Here is a 16,433-nt window from a genome sequence, read left to right as displayed (position 1 = left end):
TTTTAATAGAAGTGTAAATTTAATTATTTTTATGTTTCAATTAAAATGTAAATTTCCTTATTTTTTTATATTTTAAGTGTAGACTACTAATCACTTAACCCTACTACAAAATCACTACCACAGCAGAAACGACTAAAATTGTTGAAGCTTAAGTTACCCCGAGAAAAAAAAAAAATTGGTCGTGTGATTTACAATTGAAAGAATCGTGATGTCTGGATTTAAAGCACTGCGTATTTAAAATCTCAATTAGGACAAATGACAGCTGTTGATACAGAATCTGCATAGATAATGTAATTAACATAGTTCTAGCGCAAGAAAATTTTGGCAGGAATAGAAAACTCTCTCAATGTCGTTAGCTTCAACAAATAATGGGAACAACTATTGCATTTAAACGCCACAAACCCTCACAGGTATGATCCAGACTCAAAAAGTAAGAACTGTCTAATGAGACTAAAAATAGGCAAAACATGAAAAGAGTGCATTCATTGATCGGCAATGGTGACCTCAACCTCCACACCAGGTTCAATGGTAATGGAGGTAATCTGCTTCACTACATCAGCAGAGCTGAAAAGGTCAATAACTCGCTTGTGGACACGTAGCTCAAATCTGTCCCAGGTGTTGGTACCTGCAATGAAAAAACAAGTGAAGGAATGATTTCAATAAGAATTGGGATGCATTTAACGATGAAATCAACAACACACTCGGATTAAAAGGTCTCAATGATTTTTAGAACCGATATTTCGGAAAATCATAGGTAAATGGAAAACAGAGTACCTTCACCGCATGGAGATTTTCTGGTTGTAATGTGAAGAACCTTAGTGGGCATTCTTACTGGTCCCTTGACCCTCAACCTCTTGTCCTTGGCACCACGAACCAAGTCGGCACAAACTATTGATTCAAAATGATGTCAAACGAATTTCCAAAGGCGCCTATTGGAACAACTATGAAAAAGAAAAACTCAACTACATGATAGGCCAACTACGCACTTTTAAGTCAATAAAGTGAGGACTTAACAATGCAACAACATCAGGCGAAACAGACTGCAATCCTAAGAAGTTATTTGACAGTTCCAGGATAATGTTCGGCAGTCAACACGTAAAAGGGATCCTACATCCATTTTATCCAACAATAATATCTCTCTACAATTTGTTCACGCTTATAACTAATAATCAGATCATTGCAAAAAAAAAAGAAAAAAAAGACCAAGTAACATCCGACTTACTTCACATCAAAGTTAACAGATAACTACAGAAACAAAGATGCAATCTCATTTGAGTGGAATATTAACTTAATTACAAATTTAAAAAAAAAATCAAAAAAACTAATCCAAAATACACACAAAAAATATATATATATATACCTTTTTCGAGATTCTTTACATTTTTGGAGGAGAGCGTAATCCTGATCTTATGAATTTGCTCTTGCGTATCTTCTAAGCCTGCCTTAGTCGGTTTCATTGCTGCGTACGCCATACTTCCGGTAATCCTGAATGTCCAAAACAAATATGTTGAACGAACGCAACAATGTTTTCAATATTAGCAAAAATAACTCAACCACAGGAGTCAAAAACAAAAATAGAGGTGAAATAGATAACCTAGTTTTATAACTTGTACACATTAAGAAGTCTCATCATAATGAAGCAAAAGTTATGGTCTTCAGAACTATACAATACAATAAACAATAAGCAATGTAGATAACAACAAAAAAGAAAACTGTAAAATTCAAAAGAGAAACCTGGGACGGCGGTTGAGCAGCAAATCTCTACGATTGAGTTTCCAGCAGCCTCTCTCCGAAGAAATGGAGCGAGAGTGCCGCCGTTGCAATTTATATGATTCTGTGGCGATGATGTTTACAATTAGGGTTTTTCTTAAAGTGGGCTGGTGCGGGTCGGGTCGGGTCTATCGTTGGGTAATTGAGGCCCACAAAACTCGGGCCCTATTTTGTTTTGTTTTGGGCCCTTTTCTTTTGTTTTGTGTGTTTTAGCGGTGGATTGGAACCAAGACGAACATTGTCATTACGGGAGAGTATCAAATGGAGGATATGGTTCTCAATTTCAACCTGGGTACTTTGATGCTTATATCTAAATTCTCTTCGATTCAAAGCAAATAAGGAGTACATGAATGAACTAATACCACACTTGAATGACAGTAATCGTGATGATACAAATAGTTGAGAAAAACTTGAAATAATTAAAGTTATTATTTATGTTAACACTGTTTACATTCCTTTTCGATGGTTCAACCACGAGAACTTCAAAATTAAGTGTGTTTATCTAAAACAATCCTATATTAGGCAACCTCCTAATAGAATTTATAAGAAAACAGATTAAAAAGACTTGATTTATGGAAATAGTTTTCACTCTAAGAATAACGAACAACTAGGTAACATAGTTATACTGTAATAATATTATTAGAAGGGTAAATATTAAGTAGCAAAATAATTATGCATAAAAGATATAGGCATTATCTAAATATTATTGTCGAGTTATATCTATTTTGTCCTAAAAATTTAGAGATTAAAATGACTCGAAAAAGATTCAAAACTTTCTACAAACATATTAATTCAAATCAAATAATTATTGAAACCAAAGTAAAAAAATCAGCTTCTAATATAATTTCTCCCATCGTTGCTATATACATTTGAAGGATTTTACTAATTCTCTCAATAAGCCCTAAGACTTCAAAATAAAAAAGAAAAAATTACTCCATTTTTTCCGTCTTCCCAACATAGATTATGAAATTAAAATAAAATATTAAAATAAAAAAATAAAAAAATAAAAAACTCAGGCTTGAATGACTTTCCCCTGTGGAAGCCTAACCCTAAAGACATGTTCTTCTCCGGTGCATTTATCCACCTTCACAACCCATTGGCTCCTCCTCCTCCTCCCATCGCCGCCGGACTTCGATACCTCCGCCCCCACTTTCGTCACCAACAGCCCTTTCCCGATCGGCAAAAGATGCGTCGTCGACCCACCGGACCACCCTCCAACAGATCTTTTGCTCATCGCGTTAAAACCCACCACCACGGTGGCGCGTTGACTATTCTTCCTCGATCTAACGACATCAAGCACCGCCACGTGGCTATCGAGATTGCAGTCGATCAAAACAAAATCCACTTCTCTGTAATGGGTTCTTATAACCTTCTCAGCTTCTCCCACGACGAACTCGATTCCGTGATACGATTCAACTCCGAGAATTTCTTGTGAGAGACGAAGATCTTCCTGCCGTGGAATTACACAGACAACTCGGCCGCCGGTCTGTCGGGCCGCCGCAGCAAGTGCTAGAATCTTATGGTCGGCGGATGTTTCATATGCGACAACCATTAACTGCGCGTTGTTTCCAGCAGCCATAGCTGAAATGAACTCAGCAACGTCAGGTTCGTTCACTTTTTGACCCTGAAACATAACCAAATTATTAGATCACTAATTTCAATTAAGTTGAAAGGGGTGAAAGTAACGTATTGGGTTTATGGTTTTGTTTGTTCTTACCATTTTGAGGGTGTTGAGGAAGGCTTCAGTGGCGTTCTCAGCAGACCAGCTCGCCATTGGGTGCTTTGTTTCTGTGTGTTCAGGTAATTGTGATGCTTGTGGCTCTCCGGGCTTACCTGAAGGCTTGTTTATATAGGGAGAGGAATCCAAGGAGCTTGTACTCAAGGCAACTGCTTGCCAGCCCCATCTGCTTGTGGTTAAAACAATAATACTCTCTATCCAAATAATTTGTGGCCCCCTCCTTTTATTTTAACTAAATTTTGTACATCCATTTAACAAAATACAACATATTATAATCATATATATTAATCTATTCAATTTCTTGGTTATTGCGTTGGTACAACGTGGTCTATTTTAGTTCTTCAACGAATCGTTTCGTATCAAATGATTATATGGTGAGACTTTGAACTTTAGAAGAGCTTATATCTGGATCGAGATAATTCAGCTAAATTATGCTTGAATTGGTTGAAAGATTGCTTTGTTAAATCATAAATGAAATAATGGTTTAAGAATGCAAATGGGATATTGCCTAGAAATATGATAGTTTAAGATAGGAGGTTTCCTTGCAACAACGTAAGACGTCGATCATCAGAAAAATAAAAAGAATAAATATTCTTAGTCGTCTTAAATTTTTGAAGAAACACTATGACCCAGAAATTGATTAGTTACCTGTAAATGTCTTGATTTTGAGGGACAAAGGGAACTTTCATAACGTATTATGCTATAAATGTGATACTAAGGTCTTGTGTCAATAATTTAAGGGGGCAAAATCAGACCCACCCCCATGTTAGCCGAGGCAGCAGGGAAACCCAATTTGTCAATTTTTAATATGTAAAATTTCGAGTATAAAGTTTTTTTTACTCTAAATAATGCGAAAACTTTATGTTAATATTTATTGATTTGATGTCCTGCTATGTACGGGTTGTCACGACACTAGTACATATTTGCACATGATCGTCATAATTGAATAATGCTTGTATTCATGTGGGTTAATATATTAATAGTTGATCTTAGTTTATTTATAAAGTATATATAATTAAATTGGTTGATTAAATATTTACATAAAATTATGATAATATATAGTAATTAAAAAAATGAAATTGCACATTGGAGGTGTCAAAAAAGTAAATAAAAATGGGGGGAGGGGGTGATTTGAAATAACTCAGTTTTCGTGTCCCCATGAAAGGCATGCAATAGATCTAGATCAGATCAGTTTGCTTCCCTTACAAAGGACATTGTCCGAACAAAGCAAGCCCATGATATGAACACTTTCCAGTCATCTTGTCTCTCTCTCTCTCTCTCGTCATTTTCTCTCTCTTCAATTACGAGAATGCCCTCGTATTATGGGCAGTGCTTGCTTGGAAGATGGTGCACATGCAGAGCAGCCATACGAGTCCAATAAAAACAAAGGGGTTTTTGATTCTTGAGTTATGGATCTTGTAATGATTTTTGTTTTGATGTTGTTTGAGTCTATATGGTGTCTGTTGGATTCCTTGAATTTGGGTTAGAAATTGGAGTTCGAAAGTGATGGGAAATGGGTGAGTGCATGGGTTAGAGATGAACGAGTTGTGGGTCTTTTAAGATTGTTTTGGATAATGAAACTCCTCACGAGAAGACATGTTCTATATTTAATATTGCCAGATTTCACGTTAGTTAAAATGGATAACTAAACATTTTTTATAAAGGTGTGAAAGCTTCAATTTTAGTATATGTATTTAAAATTTTTGAAAATAAACCAGAATAATATGTACTAGCAATGGGGTTTAGTTACACGTAAGGCTGCAACCTCTCTTCTTACCCAAAGAGAGGAGATTCAAAACATGCAGGTTTCAAATGCAATATCGTTAAAGCATGAGATAGAGCGAGAAGTCCGTGCTTATTTATTTGGTCAATTTCTCTCATTTCTTATTAGTTTTTTTTTCTTTTACTAAATTGAATACATCTCTTTAATATTTTTTTTGATAACAGTATAAAAAGATATATAATTATGTAGCCCTACACGTCAATATAGTATCATTATAAGAAGCAAGTAAAGGTAAATAACCTTTCACGGATACGAGACCTCAAGGAAATGAAAATTATGTATAATAACCATTAAAGAGAGATATATATGTAATGGTCGTTGCGTTTAAATTAACATTAAACGGCTAATTCAAGCCTAAGTTTATTTAATTAAAACGAGGAAAAAATAGTTTAATCTATTTAAAAAATAGTATAGGCCAGAAAAATATTCCCATAGACACGCTAGAATGCTTCATATTTGGATGGTCATGTCTATTATTTTAACAAATGAAATATTTTTATTTTTTAAAAACTAATTAATTTTATCGAGCGGCTGAATCATAAGCGAAGAAATCTAATTCAACGCCCACGTGCACGTCGACAGCGCAGGAGGTGGAAATAATAGCCAGGAAAGTTGAAGTTTTATAATAACATTTTATTTAATATTATGCGACAATAAATATTAAATATGAAATAACTGATGCAAGTGTGCCAATAAAATAAGAGATACAATAACCTATAAATGATTGTTACAAAATATTCGATTCCACTTAGTTTTAAAATATTTTTCTATTTTTATAATTTCACCAATTTTAAATTTACGTTGTATTGCCAACCTTATCTAAATGGTTTTAATTTAATTATGGTCTTATAAATCAACCTTAAAACGAATATTAAATAAAATAGTTTCAGAATTAAATTGTTTCAAATTTAACAATTAATAGATAAAGTATTTATAAATAGTTAAATAAGTTATATTTCGTGTCTATCTAGAAGATATATAAAAGATTAGGTTAAAGGTATATTTTAGCCGTATTTATTTCAATTAAGTCATTGGTTTAGTCTTTTTTTTTTTTTTTTGTTTTAGTTTAATGAAGTAATTACAATAATTAAATATAAAATTTATAGAATATTTTATAACGAGTTTTGCCTACCAAACATTTGAAAGTCAAATTTATACGGCAACAATCAATTTCAAGTCAATAAAATTAATTATACTAAGTTATAAATAAAATTTAAATATTTTATTAAGTAAAACATTATCAATTTATTTATTTATTCTTTTTAAGTTCAGGGATTAATTCCGATTCCGTCGACCTAACTTGGTCAGAATAGGCTTTAACGAATATTAATGGTCCATATATAATTATGCATATTTGAATAAAATATCATAAAAATCATTTGTGCAAATTTATAATTAAAAAATGGGTCTTTAAAATCAAATATGACTATTTTTTTTGGAAGAAAAAATCAAATTTGACTATTGAACCAACGTGCCCCACGTTCCATCAAAGATATTTTGACTGTATTTTATTTTAGTATGAATATATATATTATTTAATATTTGAGTTTTATTTTCAATTTTGTATATTTTAACAATTTCGATATAGTTATTGTGTCGTTGTATGCGAACATTAAAATTGACTTAATGATAAAGTTAATATAACATTGGATGGATTAAAAAAAAGTAATTATTTTTAAAAAAGATGTGTAATCATAGAAATTATGAACTTCAATTTATTAGAGGTCTGATTTACAGATAATTCACTAATAATTAAATTGGGTGAATTTAACACTAACAATATTAATATAGGACGATGGACAAAATTGAAAAGAAAAATTCAAAATCATAAAGAGTGAAATTAAAAAACATATAAAATTATTTAATATTTTTAGAAAGAGATTTAATTGTATGGCATTCAACACCCTTAAAATGATTTGTATATTTGAAGTTATTACAAAATGTATAAAATAAAATACTAATCGAAACCTCTTGAATAAGAACATTTCTACCCGGCCACGCCACGTCGGACTGACAGGCAAGCATTCCACGTCAAACTTGATACCATGTCGGCAATTAGAAGAAATAGTGTAGAAAAAAAGAAATATCTGGTTATTATTCTGTCTTTTGTGGACGCAAATTTCGTTTGAAGTTCGAACGATCGTAACCTATTGTGCAGCTGAGTTACCGGGTTTCTAAGTCTACCGGAGTCAACGGCGGAGTTTTGCGGATAAGGCGGAGAGAGTTTTCGATGGGGAATACGAATTGTGTATTGTTTGGTTGCGTGGGGCAAGCGAGTGTGGGGGTAGTGGAGAGATGGGGAAGGTTTGAAAGATTGGCTCCGCCTGGGCTCCATTTCTTTAACCTTTTCACCGGCGAGTGCCTCGCCGGTATACTCTCCACCAAGATTTCTTCCCTCGATGTTCGCATTGAAACCAAGACCAAGGTATCTCCTCCATCGTTTTTCAATTTTTTTTCCTTTGGCGGTCGTAATTTCAAGTTTTATAGCCCGGATTTTTGGGGCTTTGTTTAATTCTCAAATGATCTTTGTTCTGCGATCCTTTTGATTTCGTTCATCTTCGTTATATGTGAATTTGTAGATGTCTGTTCTAATTTACTTCGAATTTAGAGTTTCTTGTACTGGAATTGATGTTGTAGCTTGACGGACTGTAAATGGGGTTTACCGAATAGAACAAATAAGAAAGAACTGAGGTTTGGATGATACTATTCGAGAAGGAATTGATGTGTTTCTGAACGTGGATTTGTGGCCAATTTGAGTAATTTGGTTCATGATCGTTAATTCTGAGCTTTTTGCTGCAGCACAATGTCTTTGTGCAATTGCTGTGTTCAATTCAGTACCGAGTCATCAAAGAAAATGCTGATGATGCATTTTATGAGTTGCAAAATCCTCAAGAACAAATTCAGGCTTATGTGTTTGATGGTATATGCTTTGATTTCACAGTCACTATTTAGCTCTATAATTCCTTTTTTCATGGGTTGATTAGTACTAACTAATGCATTTTGGTTATTCATTGAAGTGGTTCGTGCCGTTGTCCCAAAAATGAATTTGGATGAGCTCTTTGAACAAAAGGGTGAAGTTGCTAAAGCTGTATCAGAGGAACTTGAGAAGGTGATTTTCCCTTCATTATGTTGCTCCTCACTTGAATTATCCCCTCCAAACCAGAAACACATTTTGCCCGACTTTTAGCTTTTGGATGTCATGCTGTTTCGTGTAACCTGCGTTTCGTTTATTTCCATTTTTTGCACCAAACCATGTGAAATATTTTAATTATAAGAGCTGTCTAGATTGTGCAGAAAAATGAACTATAGAAATTTGAGATTATGTAGCCTATATTTTCATCATGATTAGCCTATAATATAATTATTTGGTGCATCTTAGATATATAATTTGGTTGGGACCTCCTAAAATGACCGACATAAAGATTTCAACACATATTCACCCTCTGAATCAGGTGATGGGAGATTATGGATACAATATCGAGCACATTCTAATGGTCGATATAATACCAGATGCTTCTGTGCGCAGGGCAATGAATGAGATTAATGCAGGTAATGATCTTAGTCATTTTGTTTGTCATATCATATAGGAAGGGCCCTTGTTCCTCTGCCAAAACATGCCTTGTCCATTATTTCCTGGTGGAGCCAACAGACCCTGCTCTCCTTCTGAATGGGCATTGCATGGACTATCATATAGTCTTCACTTTTCAAAATTTTGTTTGCCTCCTCTCTATTATGAGATCCTCAGCTTTGTAGGGTACTTCTTTTTTTTGCTATAGCTCAAAGGCTTCAACTTGCAAGTGTATACAAAGGCGAAGCGGAGAAGGTGCTCGTAGTCAAGAAGGCAGAAGCTGAAGCTGAAGCAAAATACCTAGGCGGTGTCGGTGTGGCAAGGCAGAGACAAGCGATCACCGATGGTCTGAGAGAAAATATCTTGAACTTCTCTCATAAGGTGGAAGGTACCTCAGCCAAAGAGGTCATGGATCTGATCTTGGTCACTCAATATTTTGACACCATCAAGGACCTTGGGCATTCCTCACAGAACACGACTGTATTCATACCACACGGTCCGGGCCATGTTAGAGATATCAGTGGCCAAATACGCAACGGGATGATGGAGGCTGCCAGCGCCCAGGCAGGGCTCACAAATGATGAGATGAACATCAATTTACTTCAATGATTCATCAGGCACCATGTATACTTATCTCTTCATCTCATCAACTTTTGTGAAGAGCGTGCATATCAATATAAAGGTTTGTAGAATCAATATATTTGTTTTGTATTGATGTATAGAGAGAGGGTTCGAGGGTTAATGTTCAATAAGCCGGAAAAATGTTTCTTCTGATGTTGTGGTTCATATTACCACTTGATACTCCTATCTACAAATTTAAATGTTCTGTAATTACATTGTCTCACACCTTATGCCTGAGATATTAGCTTTTAGGTTTTGAGTGACCTGGCTAAGATACGTGCTCCTCGTTGCTTGCGGGGAAAGCAAACATTGAGTTGTAGTCTTGCTGTTTATCGCCACAACACGTCAACCTTCTCGGTAATGTCCCATGCATAAAGAAGACCGTTGAGTCCATAACATGAAGTGAGAAGAAGAACCCAAGCTAGCAAACCAGTGTCACTGTCAAAATCATACTTTCTATAGCTAATATGTGTCTAATGAGAACACGTAGCGGAACCATGCTGCATTTCAAATACCTCGTTGGGCATTAGGGACCAAGTAACAAGACCATGATCTTTAGATTTTTAGATTCCAATTCTAAAATGGTACACCAATAAATTATTTTAAATAATTATAATAGATATGATGTTAACCTACACAAAATTCAACTAGTTTAATTATATATTTTGATCCTAACTGAGAAGTCAATTAAAAAAAAAAAACATCTTAATTATAATTTTCAAAAAGAAATAAAAAACGTCTTTTCAAAAGGTAAATAATTAGTTAGAGACTAAGAGTAAGAGTACATTTTTTACCCCCAAAATAAGAAAGTTACTGCCGTAAAATACAAATGGACATCCGCCAGTTTAAAAAAAGGCGCACAGCGGCAGCAAAAAAACGCGGCCACTCAGGGTTTAAGAAAGCAGAGCGGTCGTCGTCTAGGGTTTTAGAGAAAGCTTCATTCAACTTCAACCAATATTCTCCCGTCTGATAAATGGGTTTCTGGGGTATGTTTCCATTACAATTCCATCTTGATCACTTTCATTTACTTGTGCGTTTAAATCCCTGGTTCCGCATCGTCTTAAATTGTGCAACTTAAGTTGAATGGTTTAACATCATCTCTCTGTCGAGTGCCGCGATGAAGTATTTGTTCGTCGCTGTTTCTCTTCTATTTCTTAGCATCTAACAGCCCGGCGGAGTAGTTTATTATTTGTAGTGTTTGGATAGACTTCACTTCTTCAAAGGGGAATCGTGAATTGCGCATAATGTGATTTTTTCTTTTGTGCGTGCATGTGTATTTTTGGTTTGGCTTTCAGTACTCACGCATGTTTATATCTTCTGTTATTTTGCTTGTCCTAGGCATTGAAGTGAAACCAGGCAAACCGTACCCTTACCATTCTGATAACGTGCCGGGAAAACTCCGGATAACTCAGGTTTGTTGGGTGCTGACGCCTCTCTGGAGATGAAAATTTATTAGGGTTGTTGATAGATTCAATTTCAATGTATCCTATATGTGGAGTGGGCATGTTGCGATGACATTATATTATTTCATTTGAAATTTATTGTTTCAACGCCCAAGTCGACGGGATTTTTTTTGTCTTCTTTTTTTCCAATTTGAGCCCATTTGATTTTGGGGCATGCCACTTCTGCACTATGATTTTGATTTTTTAATCTGGTAATACTATAGTGGTTTTTTGCTGTGAGCCAATGAATTATTTTGGATTTTAATTTGCGTTGCTTAATCATATGAACATGATGGAATTTTCTTACTTCGTTACCTTTTGAGATGTCCTTAATTTTGTTGTCATTTCTTAAAACAATCCAGGCAACTTTGGGACCTGGCTCATCGAAAGAGAGAAGCATCATTCAGTGTTCTGTTGGTCAGAAGAGTCCAATTTTTTTGTGCTCTTTGATACCAAATAAGATTGAATCATGCCCCTTGAATCTTGAATTTGAGGAAGATGATTTGATAGCCTTCTCAGTTATTGGCCCACAAAGCATCCATCTCTCTGGTTATTTTGTAGCCAACGAGGGAAATTTCATCAGGGATGACTATGAGTCGTATCCTTTTTATAATTTTTTTAACCACAGTTACAAAATCTATTATTTCTTGAGAATTTTTATTTTCGAATAAGAAGTTTTGGACATATCTAGTCGAATTTTTTTGGCACGCTTATTTTGTCATTTTCTTACTACAATGTGAAGTGATTCTTTTGGGGAAGACATTGCGGAAACAGATACCGAGGATTCATCAGAGTATGACACTGGAGATGAATATGATGATGAATTCATTGATGACGACGACGACGACTATCCTGGGATGTTCCCAACTTCGCCAGTTAACAAAAGTGGAGGTAATTTGAAACTTCTACAAACTTTCTGGTGCACCAATTGCTTGGCACTCTTTTCACATTGTTTCAATCGGCACTTGACATTTTTTCAAAATAATAGGCTGTTTATGTTGATGCTAATGTTACAAGGGCGAAGAACCGCATCTCTCAGTAATTTGATTTGAAATCTGAACTGCCTGAGAAGATTAGTTTTAAATTCTCCACACGGTCGAGAATTCTATAAAGGTTCAATACCCATGAGAGAATTAAAAAAAAAAAAATTGTGCCTGATCTTAATTATCATTCCCAATCCCATGCTTCTTGTGAACTTTTAAGGATCAGTACTGGATAGTGAATACCTTTTAATACACTGCAATTCTGCTTGGACGATTTGGGAAGCTTGTATATTTATTTTTGCAGTCTTATGGGCCATGCCGAATTTAGGATTTTATGGTCTTCCTTGGTTCTAGCTGCATAATGGTAGTTTTGGAATGTGGAGGAATAGAAGAATCATTAAACGTAGGAGAGAAGTCAGTAGGTCTGAAAATAGGCGCAGTTTGATTATTTTGGTTGGTTGACTCTTTCCATTTTCTAAAGTCCTCTCTTCTAACTATTTTTGACTTTACAACTTCTGTCCTATCAACTTTTGCTAGGTATGGTTGCAAATGTTGCATAAAATAAAAAATTTATCATGTGGGAGTAGACTTATTTGGACATATCTTGGATGCAAATTGTATGATTGCATTTCAAACAAACATGGCACAGTGAATAATTTACGAAGTATCAGATTTCACTTCTTAATCACAGTAAAATATTTGGACTTAATATTATTTGTACTATGGTTTTAGTATGTTGTTGCTGCTAAATCTTTTTGGTTACAGCCATGCTAAACTTTACTGTCTTTACTTATCCTAAGTTCGTTTTTAAAGTCTGGCATTTTTGGTTCTAATGCTTAATTTAAGTGTTTGTTTTCTTTACCATGTTTGCTAGTTGTAATTGAGGAGATAGTGGATGATGAAAAATCCAATGATGCCAATGGTCAAGCTAAAGAAGTGAAGAGAACTAAGTCCAGTGACTCTGAAGATATTAGGAACTCTCAGCGTCAAGTTGTGCTGAAAAGGAATGTGGGAAAAGCTATTTCAGAAAGTGAAGATGAAGATGGATTTCCAATTTCTACCAAAAGCAAGAGCAAAGCGAATATGCAGAAATTAGAACCAGAGCAGGAACAAAAAGGTCCCAGTACTGGGAATGTGAAGGAGGCAAAAGCAAAAGATGGCAATGATGCTTCTAGCTTGAAAAGAAAAGTTGAAAACGATGAGCAAGTTGATCATATGGAAAGGTGAGATGAACTAAGTAATCAGTTGTACAGCTCAATTTCTTAGGTTGGGCTTGCAGGGTATTAACAGTGCAAGATTGGGTGGGTTTTCCCCCCCCACTAATGCATTAGTCCCCATCATTGCCGAATTTTTTGTTTTATGAGGAAAAGTGGGGATAGAATTCCCATCAGCAGGTTACTCTAGTTAAATCTCCGGTTGGGTAAGGACAATAAATGTAGTTTTATCCCTGACTTCAATCACATTGCTATTTAACAAAATAGTTTGATTATACTTTTTATTCAGTCATCTCGATAGCCTGTAATCTTTTAATCTATTTTCTCATGTTGGAAATTCAATAATGATGTCAGGAAAAAGAAAAAGAAGCAGAAAAAAAGGGTAAAAGAAGTAAAAGCTCTGGAAACTGGTAATGATGGTAATATGGGGAGCGAAAAGCCACCAGCGGAAGTTGAGAGTGCAGCTGTTAATCCAACTTCTGATGGAGATGAGAACGGCAAAAAGCTATCTAAACAGAGGTGCATATTTCAATCTCATTCTACTGTTTTTTAATAATATATGTGAAGACGATTACATAGCAAGAATGTAATTCTTTGCATCATGAGATTCACGCATGATCTAGGCCCGGATCTCTTTGTGGGCTCTGCAGCTTACATTATACTTCATGACTATGTTAACCTATTATTTTTTTCACAACTGCAGTAATTATGAAATATATGCCTTTTCTAAGAATAAAAAAACCAACTTTGAACAGTAAGGACTATATTAAAAGATAACTCCGTATTCCAATGTACAAAACGAGGCTTCAGTTGGATGATTCAACGTCAATTGCAGTTAGTGTTTTTTTGTACACCTCAAGAAAGGCATATTAATGGACCAAACTTCATTTCTTCGACTCCAACCCAGATCCTTCATTTTCTTCGAAAATCTTCTATTTCCCAACCAAATACACTATAAAGTTGCAAAGAGAATGGTTTGCCGGAAAATTCTAATGGGTGCACCATCGCCTCTTTCATGGAACAATAATTCCTATCAGAAGCCAGGTGAGTACCAACAATGTTTCAGAGCCAACTTCAAAACGAGGTAAGTCATCACCATAAAATTGAACCTTCCAAAAACTTTGCAAAGAAAAGGGACTGAAGAGGAGGAACCATGCAAGAAAGGTCAAGATGTTGAGAATTCTATTTTTCCTTTTTAATGAGTACTTCTCTGCGTTATGAACTGACATCTATGTTATTTTGGATAAAGCTGAAATTTGACAAGATTTCCATGCTACAGCTTGCTATTATTCTTCAGCAGTTCTCCTTCATTGTTACTAGATAACTGAAACTTTAGCTGGCCATGTGAATAGGGATGCCTCGACTCACATGGACGTTGCTGATGGTGAAAATCAGAAGGAAGATAAGCAAAAAGAGAAGAAAAAGAAGAAGGAGAAGAAGAGTAAGGAGACTGAAATTGGATCAACATCTGATGAACTAACGAAGACAGCAGGAGGTCAGAGTAAGTCAGCTTTGAGTTCAAAAGAGAAGGAAAAAGAATCCAAATCATCTCGAGTGAGAACTTTTGCTAATGGGTTGGTTATTGAGGAGGTAGCCATGGGTAAACCAGATGGTAAAAGAGCTTCACCTGGAAACCAGGTACTGTTTAAAGTCTATTTACTTTTATGAATGAGCTTTTTTCGCAATGCTTGGAGAACGTTACATTTCTAAAATCCCATTTCTAGGCATCCTAGGCATCGACTTTCACATCTTCAAACTTAGCCTAGCATGGGGTCTGTCTGCAGATAAGCTGACAAGCCATGCAATTCTGACTTTTGGCATTTTTTGTTACTTATGGATGCTTCTTCATGCCCTATTACTACATGCTAAAATTGAACTCGTGTTTAGAATTTAGATGCGAATGGTAGGACTTAGTGCCACTTCATTCAGTATCACTGCAGGATGAAAACCATTACACTAGATATTTAAAAATTGTGGATGGATAGATTACTACATACTAAAATTGAACTTGGGTTTAGAATTTAGATGCGAACGGTAGGACTTAGTGCCACTTCATTCATTATCACTGTAAGATGAAAACCATTACACTAGATATTTCAAAATTGTGGATGGATAGATTACGATGTGACATAATTTCCTTGTATTTCAACGAAGAAAGATGTTTTCTCTGATTTCAGGTTAGTGTTCACTATATTGGGAAGCTAAAGAACGGCAAAATATTTGATAGTAATGTTGGAAGGGCACCATTCAAATTCCGCTTAGGTAATTTTGGGTTTATATGGTGTATCTTTTTATCTATCAATCAAAGTTAGTCTAAATTATAAGTTAATGTGGTATTGCTGCAGGTCTGGGACAGGTTATTAAGGGATGGGATGTCGGGGTTAATGGTAATCGTTTGAACGGCCTAATATTGACCACTTTTCCCCCCTCTTTCTTTCATGAGTTGAATTTCGTCCAAATATTGATTTTACTGGATCCTTTCAGGTATGCGAATTGGGGATAAAAGGAGATTGACAATCCCTCCATCAATGGGGTATGTAACTCTCAAACATAGTTTTCTCTCCAGTTTTTTATATAAACATAATTAAGAAAACAAGACTAACAATAATAATTTAGAAAACAAAAGGAGGGTATACTGAACACTCGGATATGGTAATGATGTTTGTAGGTTAATGCAATTTTGGTGCCCGCTACTACCGTTCATGTGTATGCTTAATTTGGGACGATACGATCTGTAATTTACATTAGAATTACATTTGTTTGTTTTCTTTTTTATAAAGATAATTATATTGGTGGATGCAGTTATGGGGCTGCGGGAGCTGGTGGGAAGATTCCGCCGAATTCTTGGCTTACTTTCGATGTTGAACTGGTTGGTGTCCGCTGAATTGCATCATCCAAAATATGTATATTAGAGGATAAGTCTTTCTAAATCAAAATTTTGTCTCCATTTTTTTAGTTGCCATCAATCTCAAAAATTGAAGTGAACCTATCAAGTTTTATTATTTATTCTGATTTGAGATTACCCCTTGATCAATAGACAAGTATTTTGTTTATTGTTTTAATGCTTTTCATTCTCCTAAGATCACAGGAATTCAAAAAGAAAAATGGCGGGAATATCATAGTAACAACTTGCCATTTTCTTTCTATTATTTATTGCCAAAAATAGGCAGTTCTTATTAATTCTGTTTTTTTTTTTACTGTATTGTTGAGTTAAATCAATTTACCTATGCCAAAGTGATCTCACGTTGTACCAAAAGAAAAAACATTTTTACCTAATGAATGCAGTAATTCATTTGATCAGGTCAAGGAGTAGC

The 16,433-nt window shown here is 35.1% G+C and overlaps 4 protein-coding genes across 6 annotated transcripts; 2 read left to right on the top strand and 2 right to left on the bottom strand.

The window, feature by feature from the left end:
• Positions 1 to 246: 246 nt before the first annotated feature.
• On the bottom strand, positions 247 to 14,363 carry LOC111430590 (40S ribosomal protein S20-2-like). 2 transcript variants are annotated; one of them, XM_023066878.1, is made up of 6 exons: positions 14,326 to 14,363; positions 12,101 to 12,106; positions 1,735 to 1,791; positions 1,361 to 1,485; positions 775 to 888; positions 247 to 625 (listed from the first exon to the last, which is right to left on the bottom strand). In XM_023066878.1, the coding sequence occupies exons 1-6, from the start codon at positions 14,346 to 14,348 to the stop codon at positions 483 to 485; spliced, it is 468 nt and encodes a 155-aa protein (XP_022922646.1). In that variant the 5' UTR covers positions 14,349 to 14,363; the 3' UTR covers positions 247 to 482. The 2 variants fall into 2 exon arrangements, with proteins under 2 accessions (XP_022922646.1, XP_022922647.1); XM_023066879.1 differs by lacking the exon at positions 12,101 to 12,106 and adding an exon at positions 9,896 to 9,901.
• LOC111430589 lies at positions 2,592 to 3,643 on the bottom strand. Its single transcript, XM_023066877.1, has 2 exons — positions 3,488 to 3,643; positions 2,592 to 3,394 (listed from the first exon to the last, which is right to left on the bottom strand). The coding sequence occupies exons 1-2, from the start codon at positions 3,542 to 3,544 to the stop codon at positions 2,783 to 2,785; spliced, it is 669 nt and encodes a 222-aa protein (XP_022922645.1). The 5' UTR covers positions 3,545 to 3,643; the 3' UTR covers positions 2,592 to 2,782.
• On the top strand, positions 7,387 to 9,703 carry LOC111430587 (hypersensitive-induced response protein 4-like). Its single transcript, XM_023066870.1, has 5 exons — positions 7,387 to 7,716; positions 8,091 to 8,211; positions 8,309 to 8,400; positions 8,744 to 8,840; positions 9,068 to 9,703. The coding sequence occupies exons 1-5, from the start codon at positions 7,522 to 7,524 to the stop codon at positions 9,466 to 9,468; spliced, it is 906 nt and encodes a 301-aa protein (XP_022922638.1). The 5' UTR covers positions 7,387 to 7,521; the 3' UTR covers positions 9,469 to 9,703.
• Positions 10,341 to 16,268, top strand: LOC111430583 (peptidyl-prolyl cis-trans isomerase FKBP53-like). 2 transcript variants are annotated; one of them, XM_023066867.1, is made up of 11 exons: positions 10,341 to 10,466; positions 10,819 to 10,892; positions 11,285 to 11,520; positions 11,665 to 11,813; positions 12,780 to 13,128; positions 13,474 to 13,638; positions 14,472 to 14,757; positions 15,297 to 15,381; positions 15,465 to 15,506; positions 15,604 to 15,652; positions 15,922 to 16,268. In XM_023066867.1, the coding sequence occupies exons 1-11, from the start codon at positions 10,454 to 10,456 to the stop codon at positions 16,001 to 16,003; spliced, it is 1,530 nt and encodes a 509-aa protein (XP_022922635.1). In that variant the 5' UTR covers positions 10,341 to 10,453; the 3' UTR covers positions 16,004 to 16,268. The 2 variants fall into 2 exon arrangements, with proteins under 2 accessions (XP_022922635.1, XP_022922634.1); XM_023066866.1 differs by having other exon boundaries at positions 13,465 to 13,638.
• Positions 16,269 to 16,433: the final 165 nt, after the last annotated feature.

This window comes from Cucurbita moschata, unplaced genomic scaffold, assembly GCF_002738365.1.
Source record: "Cucurbita moschata cultivar Rifu unplaced genomic scaffold, Cmos_1.0 Cmo_Scf00034, whole genome shotgun sequence".
NCBI classification, from domain to species: Eukaryota; Viridiplantae; Streptophyta; class Magnoliopsida; order Cucurbitales; family Cucurbitaceae; genus Cucurbita; species Cucurbita moschata.
The sequence above is the reverse complement of the archived record's forward strand: the minus strand, read 5'-3'. Positions and strand labels throughout refer to the sequence as shown.